General features: G+C 46.2%; 2 protein-coding genes across 2 annotated transcripts; both read right to left on the bottom strand.

The window, feature by feature from the left end:
- Window positions 1-1,264: 1,264 nt before the first annotated feature.
- On the bottom strand, window positions 1,265-1,615 carry PRR9 (proline rich 9). The gene has a single exon (XM_069571473.2). The coding sequence runs from the start codon at window positions 1,613-1,615 to the stop codon at window positions 1,265-1,267; it is 351 nt and encodes a 116-aa protein (XP_069427574.1).
- Window positions 1,616-15,033: 13,418 nt separating this feature from the next.
- LELP1 (late cornified envelope like proline rich 1) lies at window positions 15,034-15,345 on the bottom strand. Its single transcript, XM_069571465.1, has one exon. It carries the CDS (start codon window positions 15,343-15,345, stop codon window positions 15,034-15,036), a length of 312 nt encoding a protein of 103 aa, XP_069427566.1.
- Between the last annotated feature and the right edge of the window lie 1,413 nt (window positions 15,346-16,758).

Here is a 16,758-nt window from a genome sequence, read left to right as displayed (position 1 = left end):
GGTGCAGGGAGGTGAACCAGGCTGCCTGGCTTTTCTGAAATCTGGCCAGATGGTAGGGCACACAACTTTGGCCCTCAAGTTTGTGTTCGTCTTAGAAGCACACCTGGGTTTTCCTTCAGAGAGGGATGCTATGCTTGTGGGTGTCGTGGCTCTCCCATTGAAGGCCCCTTCTCCCATATTAGTCCTTTCTTCTGGAAAGCAAGGGTCAAAGAGGAAAGATGCTATTGTGGAAAGAATCCTGGACCTGAAGTGTTGAAGTCCCAGTCCCAGCTGGATTTTCTCAGGTATGAGATATGGGCACAGGTGGGCCTATGATATGTTGTGGATGGGGGTGGGATGATCTGGGTGCCCCTTAAGGAGGCCTCTTTCAAGAGGCCTGTGCTGTACATCTTGGAGGGCTGCTTTTTATTCCTGCTTGAGATTTGTCAAAAAAAGGAGAAAATAATCATCATAAGAACAGCAGGAATGAGCACACATCAAGTCAGGCATGTTTTAGGATCAGCTTTATTCTGCATTTTACCTTCACCAGGGAGAAGAAGGCAAAGAAGCTGGAGGACAGCAGCCTGCACCACACAGTCACAAATCCATCTCTAAAGAGGGTACATGGCAGAAATTAAGGGCCTAGAGCAGGTCAACAATGAAGCACAAAGATCAATCACCAGGACCCCCAAACATCTAATCACATCTTTCCTTATTGGCTATTTGGAATCAACCATTTACATTTCATTTCATTTCATTTTTTAAAACACAGCCAACATTCCAACATCTAATCACTTTCTGTCATTGTTTTGGGATACGGATACAAAATTACCCTGTTTTTTAGTTTTGCAACACCACCAGCTTCTTCCCCTCACTTCTGGTGGTGGTGGTGGTGATCGGTGCAAAGTCCATCAAAATTCAGTTTGTTCTGAGACTCAGGTGAGAGGCTGACATTCTGAACGATGAATGGAGGCATCCTTGGCTGTTACACACCCAGGGAAGGGTGAATTTTTGCCCCAAGGGAGCTGAACTGGGCTTCTGTGGTCTTCCTTGATAACCACATCATTCTGACAGCTAAGACCTTCTAATAGATTGTTGACAACCATATGTATTCACAGAGGTTGAGGAAATACAGAGAGAACTGTCTTCAGAGACACAGACCAAGTCCTGAGGAAGCCGGGAGGTGAGAGCAGGGTGCACACAGAGGTACCCATAAGGAAAGGTCACCATGGTGTGGGTTGGGGTTGGGATCATCTTCTGGACCCCCACACAGCATTATGAGCAACTACTTCCCCTTGCCAGGGGGTAGGCACTTCTCCTGGATTTTCTGTGGGCAAACCTCCACACATTTTGTCTGAGATAACTCCTGGCAGGGCTCCGTGCACTGAGATGGACATTGGTCTTGACACAGAGGGAGACATGGGTCTTGGCTTTGTTGTGGGCAGTTGTCTTGGCTTAATGCCTGACATTGAGAAACACACACCTCTTGAACTTTTGTTGGGCACTTCTCTTGGCAGGGGTCCTGACACGGGGGGAGGCACACCTCCTCAGCCTTTGCCTGGCACTGCTCTTGGGGCTTTTGAAGACACGGAGGAGGCACACATGGCTGTTTGCACTGCTGCTCATTGAAGGACATCCTAGGGTGATTGGCAGGACCTGAAACAAACATAAGCTTTGAAAATAGATGCATTAACCATAGAAGGCTGAAAATGAAGGTCTGAGAGAGGGGAATGGGGAATAAATGATTATTAACCCTGAGAATTCACTTCTCTGCTGGTTTTTATTCCTTTCTCATTCTATCCCTACTTCAGCTCTTTCTGACGCCCATCTCCTAGTTGACGATATTCTCATAGCTTTTGTCAATATCTATAGCCCCCAACCCCCAAACTCCAGTCCTCCTATAGATCTTTTCTTTCTATTCTATTTGACTAATCCCTTTTGAAATTTAGTTGCAAGAGACTAGGTAGAATACACAGAAAGGTTTGAGAAGCCCAAGAACTGGTGTGTGTGTGTGCATGCCCAGCTATGTCTGACTCTTTGCGACCCCCATGGACTGCAGCCCCCCAGGCTCCTCTGTCCGTAGGATTCTCCAGGCAAAGAATACTGGAGTGGGCTGCCCTTTCATCCTCCAGGGGATCTTCCTCACCCAGGGACTGAACCCATGATTCCTGCATCTCCTGCATTGGCAGGCAGATTCTGAGCCACCTGGGAAGCCCTAAGAAGCGGCAAACCACTTCAAAAAATCAATAGAAAGTACAGTCCAGTGGAGGAGGAGAGAACAGAAAGAGAACTGAAAGGGAGAGAGAGGGCACAGATGTCCCCACTTACCTGATCTTCTACAAGCCTCTACAAAGGATGTGGATGGAGGAGCCCAGTCTGGTAGGGACTTTTATACAGTGCTTGGTCCAGCCTCCTGCCAGACTGACTGGCCACGTGGGCTGAGGTCTTAATTGTGGAGTCACCATAACGAGCTTCATCTGAAATTGCCTATGGTTTGAGTCATTGCTTGGGATGCCTGTTAATCAGCCTCTCTTTTGGCCTCTGGGTCCTCACCAGACCTCAGCAGGGAGGGGCTCCCGTCAGATCTCTCTCATTAGAGGCAGCCGCAAAAGAATGTTCATAAAACGTTATCTCAGCCTCAGAACTAGGACTGGGTCCCCTGTCTGCCCAGACTGGTTCAGGATATGGTGAGATAAGATCCGCCTTGCTCATCTCATCTTCAGCCATGTAAGAATTCATGCCTAAAGTCTGAAGTCTGTCTGGGTCAAGGGATGTATGGCCCCTTTCAGTCATTTCCACTAGATCCTTCTTCAAAGTCACTCTCCTTTGGACACGAGGAAGATAGGGCCCAAACAGACAGACAACCTACAGCCTCCTGCAGAGGGTGATTTCTTGAAAGGAGATCTGGAGGGAAATTGGAGTCATTTGTCACTCTTGGGTTGTAAAGTAGGGTGGAGGGAAAGAAAAAAAGGGAGAAAGCAGATAATCTTCATCTTCTCAACCCTGACTTATGGCACTTCTAAGAGTGGAGTTAGCTACTCAGAGCTTTCATAGTGACCGAGAAAACAGGATGGACCAAGCAAGGCTGATCTGTCACCTTGCCTTCTGGAAAAGCTTTTATTAGAGCTCAGGTTAATAAAAGTTAGAGGGATGAAAGGAAAAGTTCCAAAGCCAGCACACCTAGTTTTCTCTCCTTGTAAGTCTCTGGGCTGCCACTCCCATCTTGTGTGCCTTCCTTTCCAGGGCCTTTTGAAATCCTAAGCATGTGTCAAGGCTCCACTCTGGTCTTCTGTCTTCCAAGGAGCCTTTCCTGGTTAAACTAGAAACACTTCTGTCTCTTTCTGAACTCTCACAGCATCTTGTTTGTGTTATTTATGTGACATTTACCATTGTTGTTGGCTTCCCAGCTAGTGGTAAAGAACCCACCTGCCAACACAGGAGACATAAGAGACTCAGGTTCAATTCCTGGGTTGGGAAGATCCCCTGGGGAAGGAAATGACAACCCACTTCAGTATTCTTGCCTGGAGAATCCCCTGGACAGAGGAACCTGGCAGGCTGAAACTGAAGCTCCAATACTTTGGCCACCTGATGTGCAGAGCCGACTCCTTGGAAAAGACCTGGATGCTGGGAAAGATTGAAGGCAGGAGAAGGGGACAACAAGGGATGAGATGGTTGGATGGCATCACTGACTCAATGGACATAAGTTTGAGCAAACTCTGGGAGATGGTGAAGGACAGGGAAGAAGCCTGGCGCACTGCGGTTCATGGCGTCACAAAAGGTTGGACACGACTGAAGTGGCTTAGCATGCATTGTTATTTAGCAATTCCAGTTATTTGCATACAAGATCTTATTTCTATCTTGGATTGTAGCTTATTAGGTGGTGGGGGCTGTACGACTGAGTAAGTGAAAGAGAAATGATTATTGATGGGAGTAAATGCCTTAATTAAAGGAAGAAGGTGAATGAGAGACAAAGGGAGGCAGAGAAGGATTTCACTTAATGGAAAATGGGAAAACATTCATTGTACAAGAAGCCCTTCAATCACAATGTGGTGACTTGTGCTTGTTTGCTAATTGTGCTTGTTTGACCAGTTTTTAGGGATTGTAAAGCTTGAAGAGATAGGTTTAGGTCATTTCCCAAAAGAGGCTAAAATCAGAAAAGCCTTCAAAGATTTACATAGTTTTTGGATGCTTGTTCCTGAAAAGTTTTCAAAAGGTGAACTGGGGGAGACCAGGTGACATTTTGGCCTTCAGGACTGGTACATGGAGAACTGATGTAGCACCAGCCTGGCCCCCTCAATGTCCTGGAGAGGGACAGATGCTGGAGTGGGGAGGGGACAGAGGCCAGCCAGGGGAGTGGTGCTGATGCTCCTGTGAGGACATAATCTTCTAGGCTGCAGTGGGAGTGGGGTGTGGGGGACCAGGAGAGGATTTGGAAGACCTATGGGAGTATCTGAAGAGATAGGTCATTTGGGGAATCTGGGAACTGGATGATCAGGTATAGAATGGGGGGCTCTCCTCTTCCTTCCTCTTCTCTTTGTTTTTCATCTCCTCCTTCCATTTCTCCTTTCCCTCTTCATCTCCTTTATCTTTTCTGTGGAATGCTGTCTAAGACAGGGGTCCCTGGTCTGTGGCCATTAGGAACCAGGCCACCTAGCAGGAGGTGAGTGATGGGCTAGCAAAGCTTCATCTGCTGCCTCCCCCATTATTCACATTATTGGCTGAACCACCCCCCACCTAACCCATCCCCATCCATGGAAAAATTGTCTTCCAAGAATCTGGTCCCTGGTGCCAAAAAGGTTGAGGGACATTGGTCTAAGAGACAAAGCAACTGCTTGGGAGTCCTAGGAAGCAAGGGATTCTCTGTCATTGAGTTTATTAATGCATTCATTCATTCAGTCATTTGCAGCTTTGCTTTCAAGGGGCTCACAGTCTCATGGGAAAGATGGACAGAGGTAAGCCCCCACATCCCAGAAGAAGGCCGCTACATTAGCCTTGAGTGGAAGGTTCTAGAAGGCTTCCAGAGGAGGAGATGTCTGTGCCATGTTTTACTGGACAGTAGGAACTAACCAGGCAAGGAGGGTGGGCAGGGACCTTCTAGGGAGCTTGGAGGAAGGCATCTTCATTAGGAGCCTGTTGAGGGGAGACGCTGAGGCTGATGCAGGAAAGGGATGGGTGAGAGATTAGGGGAGAAGGCCTGCTTGGTTGAGATCTCCAAGTTTTCTGCAGCAGGATGCCCCAGAAGACCTTGCTCATGCAGAATGGATTTCTGCGTCTTTGGCTAAGCTGCGGGAGGAGGAGACCAAATGGATGTACAGAACAATGGAGAAACTTCTCAAGGAGGAGGGTGAAGGCAGTTAGGAGGAGCCCAGATTTCAGCTCCTTGAAAATGACTGACTCTGAGCCGATCACATTGAAGTGGGTCCAGTGCAATCACAAGGGTGCTTCAGTGCAAACAGGCAGAAGAGTCAGTGACAGAGTGATGTGATGTGAGAAAGATTTGGCCACCGCAGGGTGTGTAGATGCTGAAGGGGACCCTGGCCTAGGAATGTGGACAGCTTCTAGATCTGAGATTCTCTCCTAAAGCTTCTAGAAAGACATGTAGAGTTGCTGGCATTTTGATTTTAGCTCAGAGAGACCTATGTCAGACTTATGACTTCCAGAACTGGATGATAATAAATTTCTGATGTTGTAAGCCACTAAAGTTGTGTTGACTTATTATAGCAGTAACAGAAAATTAGCATGCCTTCCCAGCGTCTAAGGTTCTTGGCGACTCTGGGGGAGGGAAGTCTCAAATGAAGAACTAAACTCTCAGCTTAATACTCCTTTATTTAAGTGTATCAGACAAAGACTCGGTTTCAATAATGCATGGAGAAAGAATGGACTCGGGATCCCACTGACCTAGGGGTTACTCTGTTACATACAGTGTGTGTAATACTGGATAAGCTATTTAGCTTCTTAGAGCCTCAATTTCCTTTTGTTGAAAAGGGATAATACTGTTTCACAGATTTCAAGTAATAAATAAGTTAGAAAACATATGCACCAACACCTAGGGCCATCAACTGCTTACAGAATTGTAGCGCAGTCTGAGTCTGTCCAGGACTCACCTCCTCCATGAAGCCTTCTTGGTCCCCCCAGTCCTCCTTGTCCTCTTTCCTTTCCGAGTGCCCCAGCACCTGGTCTTTGATTGGTACTTTTCTATGCATTGAGATGCAGTAGACAGACTTCTGCGGAGACTCCAGAGACCTGGCTCTGTCCCCAGCAAGATGTGCGACTTCAGGCAAGTCCCTGGCCCTTTCTGGCTTCATGTTCATCGTCTTTAAACAAGCAAGTTAGATTAGAAATCAGTTGAGTCCATTCCATTTCTGACATTCGGTGATACCATACATGTGATCATGAATGGTCAGCCTCATATCTACATGACTTTGAAGTGTGCATGTGTGTTGCGGGCTCTTCCTCCTCGACTGGGTTGTAATCCACCCACAGGAAGACCCAGTCTTCTGTCTTACGCATGCGGAAGTGATCTAGCCAGGTGGCTGGGTGACCTTACGTGACCTGTCTTTTCCTTGGTACAGAGATGAGTATTTGGGGTCTGAACCCTCAAAAATCAGCCTTAGTGGCCCAGTATTCGGATCGGGGCTGGGACACCTTTGGGGAGATTGTCCCAGCCTACATCTTAAGATATGGTGACTAAGTAGTTTCTGTAATCATCCCTAGCCCTCCAGCGAGACTGGGGACAATCTGATTCAATGCCACCTAAGATTTAAGATTTTAGATTTCTGTAATTGTCATTATTGAGAGCAAGGGTGTAATTAAATAGGGTCAGCAGAAGAGAGTCAGGTGTGTGCAGGACATTGCTTTTCCCCCTTTCCCATCAAATAACTACCTCCTTTGTTCATAGCATAAAAGTTCCCAGACTCCTCTGAATCACTCGGCTGGCCCCATCAGCTTATCATAGGACAGTGGCTCTGATAAAGCTGAATGTATCTCGTCCCGTTTCCTGGGGAGCAGGTGCTTCTGGAGAGCCTAAGGAGCGTGTGGATTCCCAGAGCCGAGTCCACCTCTCTTGTCACTTCCTTTCCTCCTGTGTCACCACGCAGGGAGTCTGACTCAGAGGTCATGGGAGAGGCTCTGGATCACAGGCCATGGGCCCAGAGGGGACATGAGGGGCCACTGGATTCCACTTGCTTGTTTTAGCCAAGCATGTGCTTTAAACAGGAGACAAGGAATCATTTATTGGCTGCATTTTTTTAAGATGAGGAAATTGAGGTACAAAAGTGTGTAGGGCCTTGTTCGAGGTTATATGGTGAGCTCATGTCTGGACTAGGGACTTGTCCATGTAAAAACATCTAGGAAACTACTGTATTGGGGATTCTATATAACTTTAAGGAGGCAACAAAGACACAGACCAGTCAGTAGTTCTTAACAGTTTGGGAGTGATGAAGACATTCCCAGGTGGCTCAATGGTAAAGAATCTGCCTGCCAATGCAGGAGACACAGGAAATGCAGGGTCCATCCCTGGGTCAGGAAGATCCCCTGGAAAAGGAAATGGCAACCCACACCAGTATTCTTGCCTAGAGAATTCTATGGACAGAGAATCCCATGGACTGGTGGGCTACAGTCCATGGGTCATGAAGAGTCAGACATGACTGAATGAATGAGCACTCACTCATGCATGAAGATGTACCTATATATACAAACCTTCACTTTCAGGGGGGTTCATGACCTCTGGGTTAAAGACCACTAACAGAAAATGGGGAAAATAATGTTCCTAAGTTGTTTGGGCTTGATATTGGTCTTCAGTCCTTTTCCCTTTGAGTCTGGGTTCTGGATTATCTTGGCATAAAAGAGAGTCAGAAATCCTGTACTCTTCCAACAACAAAGCCACTGTGACTTTGGGTACATTGTTTTCCTCTCTGGAATTTTGTTTCCTCATCTGGACACTGAGGGCCTGTTAAATGCCGCATCCAACTCTCATATCCAGTGATGACAAAGTCCCCTTCTGACTCCTACCGTGATTCGTTGCCGGGGGCCAGTGTGAGGAACTCCGCCCATGGCAAAGGTCATGAGGAAGGAGGCTTGGCATACGCAAAGGCGTGATCAAGCCTCAGGAAACCCCCTGTTCCCGAGCATCTAACCCCAAAGCCAGAGTCTGTTTTATGCTCTCAGCTACACCTCTGACCTTACGGGGGGCTCTCCCCCATAACCGTTTCTCTCAGAGAAGGAGTAAACGTGCAGCTCCAAGGCAATAAAAATTCTTGGGCGTGACAAGAGTGTTTCAGCTTACGGACTCCTCTGAAGGTTATCTAGCCCACCTGTATAGGTTCGTCCGGCCACATGTAATTGTTAATAGCCTCCCATCTGAGAGGCACGAGATGTTTTAGACTTACTAAAGGCAAATTCTTTTGGGGAGTTAGAAATTATTAGTATAATGGGTTGGTTAGAAATTATATTGGTGAAGGGTTTTTCCATTTGTTGTGTCAATAATTGCTGCTAATTCCCTGCTCTGGGTGGAACAAGGATGTCTCAGGTCAAACCTCTCTGCTGACAGACTAGCTTGTGTGACAGGATTATCCATACTCCTGCCACATGATTGTTTACTACCTCTTAACCATAAACAGCACAGAGAATTTTGGAGTATTTTGAGAGTCTTAATTAGCATAGGGCTTTTCTCATTGTTGAGCCAATGATTGCCACCAGGCCTCCATAACCTTAGGCACCTGGGAATATATTAATCAATGTATTTGGAATATAGCAAAGGAAATATAGTAGTTTTTGATGTTAGCGATACTAGACTTTTTGAGTTAATGGATTTTCTCTTTTGTAATAGATCACTGTACTTTGTTATAAATCACTATGTCCTTGCTATGTAAAAATGTAACTTTATCATATCTTAAGACTAAATAGATCTTAAGGGGAGCATTGGTGAAAGGATTTTCATTTTTTGGGCTGATGTTTGCTGCTAAATCTCCATGTTCCCTACCCTTATAATGAATATAACTAACATATAGAAGAAATAAATATTAACCTTTAAGCATATAGGAGAAATAAGTATTAACCTTTAAGACTAATCATGTTAACCTTGGGTTAAATAAATTCCTTTCTTGATTGTAACTCACTACACCCTCACCATATAGGAATGTAACTTTATCTGGAGGGTGGTGCCTGGTTTAAGAAAAAACACCCTTGGAAGAAATAAGTTTTTTGGTTATCAGAAAGAAAGGATCATAAAATGTCAGCAGGTCTCACTCATGGCGAGAAGATGATGTACCTTTTTTATACATGTATGTGAAGCACCTGATTTTGATAAAGGTCAGGACTGCTGACCCCCGCGTGACTCTGTATTCATCCCTATGTGTAACAAAAGGTATATAAGCTAACCCAAAAATAAAGAAATCGGATCAGTTTCCAGAAAGACTGATTCCCTCATGTCGTTCTTTTCTGCTCCCCATTTTTCTGGCTGAATTCCCATCTGGAGTGTGGGTGCCCTCCAAGTCTACTTACTTGCCCCGGTTTTCAAGCCCACGCGAGAAGGAGCCCAAGGAGGGGCATCTTCTGATATTCCAGTGGCACCGGTGGCCCAACGTAGATGGTGCAAATTCCTTGTCTTGGAATTTTATTGGTATCCCACATAAACCAAGTTATTCAGCCCCCTTTTTCTCTCCTACTATTTTCTGGCTGAATTCCCATCTGGTGCATGGGTACCCACCAAGCCTATTAATTTTGCCTGGGTTTCTAAGATCAGACCGGGGGGGCCTCAGTGCCACCTCTCCTTCGGGAGAACAGGAAGATGCCTGCGGCCTGCGTAGGTGGTGATTGGTATCCCATGTGAGCCAAGTTATTCAGCCTCTTTTTCTCTGCTAATCCTCTAATCCCTTTCTATTTGTAATTAAATAAGTTATTTCCAAAGACGCCGACTCCGTCCCCACCTTCGAATCACCCTGGATCCACCGGGGCTGGACCCCGGCAATTCGTGGTCTCCCGGGTCCCAGCTGGGGAGTAGCTTTCCAGCTGAGCATCACTTCCTCCTAGCCTGGGAGAGAGCATGGAGCTCTCTAAGTGAGATACTTGATGTTTCCTGTGCCTGGAAGACAGGTGCAACTAAAAATACCCCAGTATGCATTTTATGATCAGTTTGTACCTTGGAATCCTTATGTATTAATATTTGGCATTTGACGTTCTGCATTTACTGATCTGTTTGCTGACCATCAACAGCTGTGACATAGAAGCAGTTATGACCTGTGTTCAGTAAAGCCTCCCAGGGCGAGCCTGTATGTGTCCCTGGCTGGAATATCTGGTCACGTGGAAGCAGAATGGGAAAATAGTACAGGTTTGGTAACTGGTTACTTCCTGCCATCTCCCCAGTTCCATGTGTTAGAGGCGCGGGATTAGTGAACCTGATCTCTAAGGCTCCTTTCAGCTTCAAAGCGAGACATCCTTGTATTCTGGTCACATCCTTTCATAGCACTGGCTCACCTTGCCTGTTGCCCCCAGCTGGCCTCATTGGAAGACTTAGAAGTGTTTTTCCAAGACTGACGGTACACTCCCTGGTTCTAGAGAAAACATGATGCAAGGGAGTCTAGGGTAGAGCATCCTCTTCCTGCCCTTCTGACGGACCCTCAGAACGGCTTTCCCAGGGAAGCAGAAGGCTTTGTCCTGCCCCCTCACATTCTCTGGGAGCCGTCATCCTGGCACTGCACAGATTCTCAGGGTGCCACACTTCAGGTGTTGCTGGTTTACACAACCCTCTACCTTTTGGTGGAGAAGTAAGTGGCAACCCACTGCAGTACTCTTGCCTGGAGAATCCCATGGAAGGAGGAGCCTGGTAGGTAGGCTACAGTCCATGGGGTCGCAAAGAGTCGGCACGACTGAGCGACTTCACTCACTCACTCACTCACTCTACCTTTTGGAGCAGGTGACTGCTGCTGGGGCTGGGAGTAATTATGGCATTCTGCAGGGAGGTGGCACACTCATTACGTTCCAGCCATCTTCCTGCTGAATTGCCTTTGATCCAGGTTTTTTTTTCCCCTCCCCCGCTGGGAAAGTAGCCATTAAGAGATGCCTATCTTTTGTTTCATTTACATAGTAGAAAAGAGAACTAAATTGGCAGATGGATGGTTTCATGTTCTCAGAGCTGGCCTCCATCCAGTCTGTGCCGTGACCTCAGGGCTTCCAGGAGAGCCCCAGTCCCTGAGCCACGCTGCCGTGGAGCCGCTCAGCCTTGGAGGCAGGCACCAGAGCAGAGGCGTGCTCAGGAGAGGAGAGGTGGAGAAAGACGTTCTTCCTTTTTCTCTTTTTTTGTTCATTTAAGCAAATGAGAGGAGCTTGAGTGTCTCTGAGGCATTCATGATTATATCACTTTTTCATATTACAAAAGAAATAAAAGCCTATTAATAAAAAGGCAGAAAATAAAACTACTTCACAGGTTACCCATAATTCCATTGTCCTAAAGTGACTATTCTCCAAGCCAGGCTTCAGCAATACGTGAACCGTGAACTTCCTGATGGTCAAGCTGGTTTTAGAAAAGTCAGAGGAACCAGAGATCAAATTGTCAACATCCGCTGGATCATGGAAAAAGCAAGAAAGTTCCAGAAAAACATCTATTTCTGCTCTATTGACTATGCCAAAGCCTTTGACTGTGTGGATCACAATAAACTGTGGAAAATTCTTTGTGAGATGGGAATATCAGACCACCTAACCTGCCTCTTGAGAAATCTGTATGCAGGTCAGGAAGCAACAGTTAGAACTGGACATGGAACAACAGACTGGTTCCGAATAGGAAAAGGTGTACATCAAGGCTATATATTGTCACCCTGCTTATTTAACTTCTATGCAGAGTACATCATGAGAAACCCTGGACTGGAAGAAACACAAGCTGGAATCAAGATTGCCGGGAGAAATATCAATCACCTCAGATATGCAGATGACACCACCCTTGTGGCAGAAAGTGAAGAGGAGCTAAAAAGCCTCTTGATGAAAGTGAAAGAGGAGAGTGAAAAAGTTGGCTTAAAGCTCAACATTCAAAAAACGAAGATCGTGGCATCCGGTCCCATCACTTCATGGGAAATAGACAGGGAAACAGTGGAAACAGTGTCAGACTTTATTTTTTTGGGCTCCAAAATCACCGCAGATGGTGACTGTAGCCATGAAATTAAAAGACGCTTACTCCTTGGAAGAAAAGTTATAACCAACCTAGATAGCATATTCAAAAGCAGGGACATTACTTTGCCGACTAAGGTCCGTCTAGTCAAGGCTATGGTTTTTCCTGTGGTCATGTATGGATGTGAGAGTTGGACTGTGAAGAAGGCTGAGCGCCGAAGAACTGATGCTTTTGAACTGTGGTGTTGGAGAAGACTCTTGAGAGTCCCTTGGACTGCAAGGAGATCCAACCAGTCCATTCTGAAGGAGATCAGCCCTGGGATTTCTTTGGAAGGAATGATGCTGAAGCTGAAACTCTAGTACTTTAGCCACCTCATGAGAAGAGCTAACTCATTGGAAAAGACTCTGACGCTGGGAGGGTTTGGGGGCAGGAGGAGAAGGGGACGACCGAGGATGGGATGGCTGGATGGCATCACGGACTCAATGGACATGAGTCTGAGTGAACTCTGGGAGATGGTGATGGATAGGGAGGCCTGGTGTGCTGCGATTCATGGGGTCGCAAAGAGTCGGACACGACTGAGCGACTGAGCTGAACTGAAAGTGACTATAGAATGCTGACAAATTTCCTTTTATTATTATTATCATTATTAAAGAAATTTTGGATTAAACATAATTGTTTATGCCATACATTCCATTAATGTTTATATAATGTTTCATTAAATAATAAGTCCAAATTTATTCAAATCTCGGTTAGATTAAATTGTCTCTAAGTCACACTGTGATAATTTGCTTTACATAGACTTTTTTCATTTTGGAATTATTTTTCTTTGCATGGATTCCAGGACAAGGAACAATTGGGTCCAAGAGTTGAATCACTTTATGCTTTTGATACATATCATATTCCTCAAATTATTTTCTAAAAGAATTTTGTCTATTTACACTTTCACCAATAGTGGCACAGTGTTTAGCATTGGGGTTCTGGGGTTTATTATTTAAAAATGATCATTATAAATTTTATGTATAATATCATATATATGTATTTACATAAGTTTAGATACGTAAATATGGTTTCTGCCTTGGGGTTATGCCTACAAAGACCCATCACATACTCAGATTATTTGAATAGTTTTCTTCTGGTGCTTTTATGTTTTGTCTTTTTGATGTGTTTGTCTTCCAGAGATTTGTTTTGGTGAGAGGGAAAAGATTAACTTAAATTTTTAAATAAAAATTATTCTAGCATGAGAAAATGGTCATTAAATATGTGAATAAGAATGATACCTTATTGTTCTATATTTTCCTTCTCTCTCTCCGCTCTTTTCTTTTGGATTTCTAGCGGGTAGAAGAGTTTCCCACCTGTTACCAACAGTTGAATGTGGCCCCCCTGCCCCTATTCCCTACATCAGATTTTCAGAGGTTCCTGCATCCAGGAGGAACCTCTCTGCAGGACCTTACAGTGTGGGTGCCAAGCTCCCATTCTTGCTAGGAGATCCTGAGACCCTCAAGGGTCTGTATATCAGAGGAGACAAATAGTTGTTTTGACATCTGAAGAAATGAGAGGATTGTACCCTAAAGGCCTTGTCTAGCTCTTGTGTCCTAAAAGTGCTTCTGCAACGAGCTGATTATATGACCTTGGCCTGATGGGGGCCCCAGATGTCTTTTCTTGGGAACATTTTGAACTATCTGTACTTACTGTACCCTTTGCTGTCCTAAACCATTTTCCAGACTCAAAGGGATAGAAAGCTGTTTATGGGCCATGGTTCCACAGGAAGTACCTCAGATCTGGCCTCTTTCATTACCTCTGTGATAGCAGAGAATCCTAAACCTACTTCTGCTCAGATGTTGTGAGCTGTGGCCTTGTTTTTGGAAAGAAGCAATCAGATTTCTTTTCGGGAAATAACAGGAGTGCCTCATACCACATCCATCAACAAGCTGGGTCCTCCTGGTCAAAGACCATGGCGCATGCAGGGGGCTCTAAGGGTGAGGAGACCCATCCTGAAGAGAAGTGGAGACTGGTGGAGATGAGGGAAATTGAGATGGGAGCAGTGAGTCCACACTCTCAGGTCCTAAAGTCCTGGCTCCTGCAGTTCTCTCTTTAATTTTACATGCCCCCTCCTCATGCTAATATCCTTCCCAGCAATATAAATGATAACTTCCCTTTGGTGAACTGAGCCACTTTGATGTGCACTCCCTGCAGCTGTGTGCGTGCTAAGCCACCTCAGTCATGTCTGACTGTTTGCGACCCTATGGACTGTAGCCCGCCAGGCTCGTCTGTCCATGAGGATTCTCCAGGCAAGAATCCTGGAGTGGGCTGCCATGCCCTGTTCAATCCTGACCCAGGAATTGAACCCAGGTCTCCTGTATTGCAGGCAAATTCTTCACCGTCTGAGCCAGCAGGGAAGCCAGAGGGAAGCAGAGCTGGAGTTTAAACACATGCAGCCTGTTTCCAGAAGGTTCTGCCCAGGCATCATGCAGTGGGACTAAAATCCATGGCAGACCTCTTTCCTTGACTTTCCTGGGTCTTTCCCCAATGTCCGCTCCTTTTCCGCCTCACGCCCGCTTCCCGCCTTGTGCTCAGTGTGTCCCCTGGGGATGCCACTTCGATAGCCCTGTTTATAGCTTTCTCAGGTGGTGCTCTAGCAGGGGCATGTTCCCCGGGTGCGCCCCTCAGAAGATGCCGCATCCCTCCTTGCAGCAGGTGGGGTCAGACGCGTGGCCATCTTCCAAGGTTGCTGAGTGTGGAGGGCCTGGGTCCTAGCCTCACCGCCCCAGGGGATTGCTTCTTACTGGTATAAAGCTGGAAGACAGACCCACCCCCAACTGCCAAGAAACCAGGAGAAGGAAGTCTTGCACAGCAGAGGAACTCGTTTACTTGTCAGTTCATGGCTTCAGCTCTCAGCCCCTCGGTGGTGGACATGATGAGATGGTGGAGGTAGTGGGCTGGGTGGCATCCTTGGTGCCTCACTCTGGGGGTGGGCAGGGCGGTGGGCATTTGGGAGGACAGGACTTGACACATGGCTTAGGAGGGCAGGGCGGGGGGCATGGTGGAGGGCACTTTGGGGGTGGGGGGCATGGTGGGGGGCACGATTGGGGACATGGGGGACACTTCGGTGGTGGGCACTTTGGTGGCTGGCACTTTTCAGAGCACCGCTGCAGCAGCCTCTTTAAACAGCTGGGCTGGCATTTCGTTTCACACTTCTGTTCACACCCGGGCTCACATTGCTTGGGCTCATTCTTGGGTTCACCAGGTTTATTTTTATCATCACTCGACATTCCTTCCTGATTCTCTGAGCCCTGTAAAGAAATACATGACAGGTTGTTTGTGGGAGACCATACTGCAAGGTGGGAGGGGGGCCTCCTGCTCCTCATGCGTCCTGCCCTGTGCCCAGCTTATTCTTAAGAAAGCCTTTCCTGGGACATGTTCAGGCTCTGGACAGAATTCTTATCTAAGGGTTGTCTTCTTGTCCTTGCAGTGCACTAGTGACAACATTTCTTGATCTCGTCACCCTTACTTTGCTTTCTCTGCATTTATCCTTGTCTTCGTTCCATAGCCCCTAGAGTAGGAGTTCTAAGCCTAGGGTCCTGGGACCCTGTCCAAACCCAACATAAGAACCATACTTAGCCACATATTTACCAGTGTAATCAGCATCTTCCACAACCCCATGCATTTTAGTTCATTCATTTAAAAACATTATTCCGAGGAGTCCATAAGTTTGGAAGTCCATATTTCTAAAGGCATCCATGACATGAGAACAGAGTTAAAGAACTCCCGTAAGAACACCTCCCCATCCCTCTGAAAATTGAATGGGAGGATATATTAGTGGGCTTAGTGACCTAGGACACTTATTTCAATTCTATGTCCTGTCTAAGCCTTCAAAACCTGAAGAATTTATTATTATTTTTTTTAAATTTGGGGAATGAGGATGGAAAGAGTTGAATCCCTACCATGGCTGGGCTCCCATGGACCACTCTGGAAACTCCTCTCCTAGTTGATTAGGGTGAGGGAAGAAGTTAAGAGGAGATAAACAGGGAACTTCTAGTTTCTCTGAAAATACGAATGTCAGAGCCACAAAACATGATTTTCAGGAGGAATTCCTTTTCCCCCCTCTGTTAAATTTTGCCCTGAGCTAAGTCTTCCTCTATAGACTGTTTGACTTCTAGATATGGACAGAGCTCTTAAGTCTCTAACAATACTTGCAAGTTGGATCAACTTGGCACATCTTGGATTTCCTTTAACAGTATAAAAATAAATGTTTAAATCTACTTTTGTTTTAAAGTAAGTATGACTTTCTGAAGAGACAGATAATTACACCGAACTCCAAAATGGTTAAGAATCACTGTTGCAAATGAATTGTAGCTAGTTCTTGCTACTGAGAATGAGAGGAAACTCTCACCCAAACGTGGCCGTCATTTCAACCTTGTTCAGTGCCTGGGCTGTGGTGGGTCATTCCCCAGAAAGGAGAGGTAAAAGATGGGGCATTTCCAGTTGTTGACACGCGACTCACCCCTTTGTGTTGTTCCTGAAGCTGACAAGTAGTCGAGTGAGGTGGATGTTGTGGCTGTGCCCGGGAAGGTGTATTTTCCCCTCTGGTTCCTCTGCCCAGCTGTGAGGAAGCCGGAAGAGGAGAGAAGGAGACAGCCACTTGTGACCTCATTGCTACATCATCAAGGAGCGATTGTTGTATG

The sequence above is a fragment of the Ovis canadensis genome, chromosome 1 (assembly GCF_042477335.2).
Source record: "Ovis canadensis isolate MfBH-ARS-UI-01 breed Bighorn chromosome 1, ARS-UI_OviCan_v2, whole genome shotgun sequence".
Taxonomy (NCBI): domain Eukaryota; kingdom Metazoa; phylum Chordata; class Mammalia; order Artiodactyla; family Bovidae; genus Ovis; species Ovis canadensis.
This window is presented reverse-complemented; position numbering and strand designations above follow the sequence as displayed.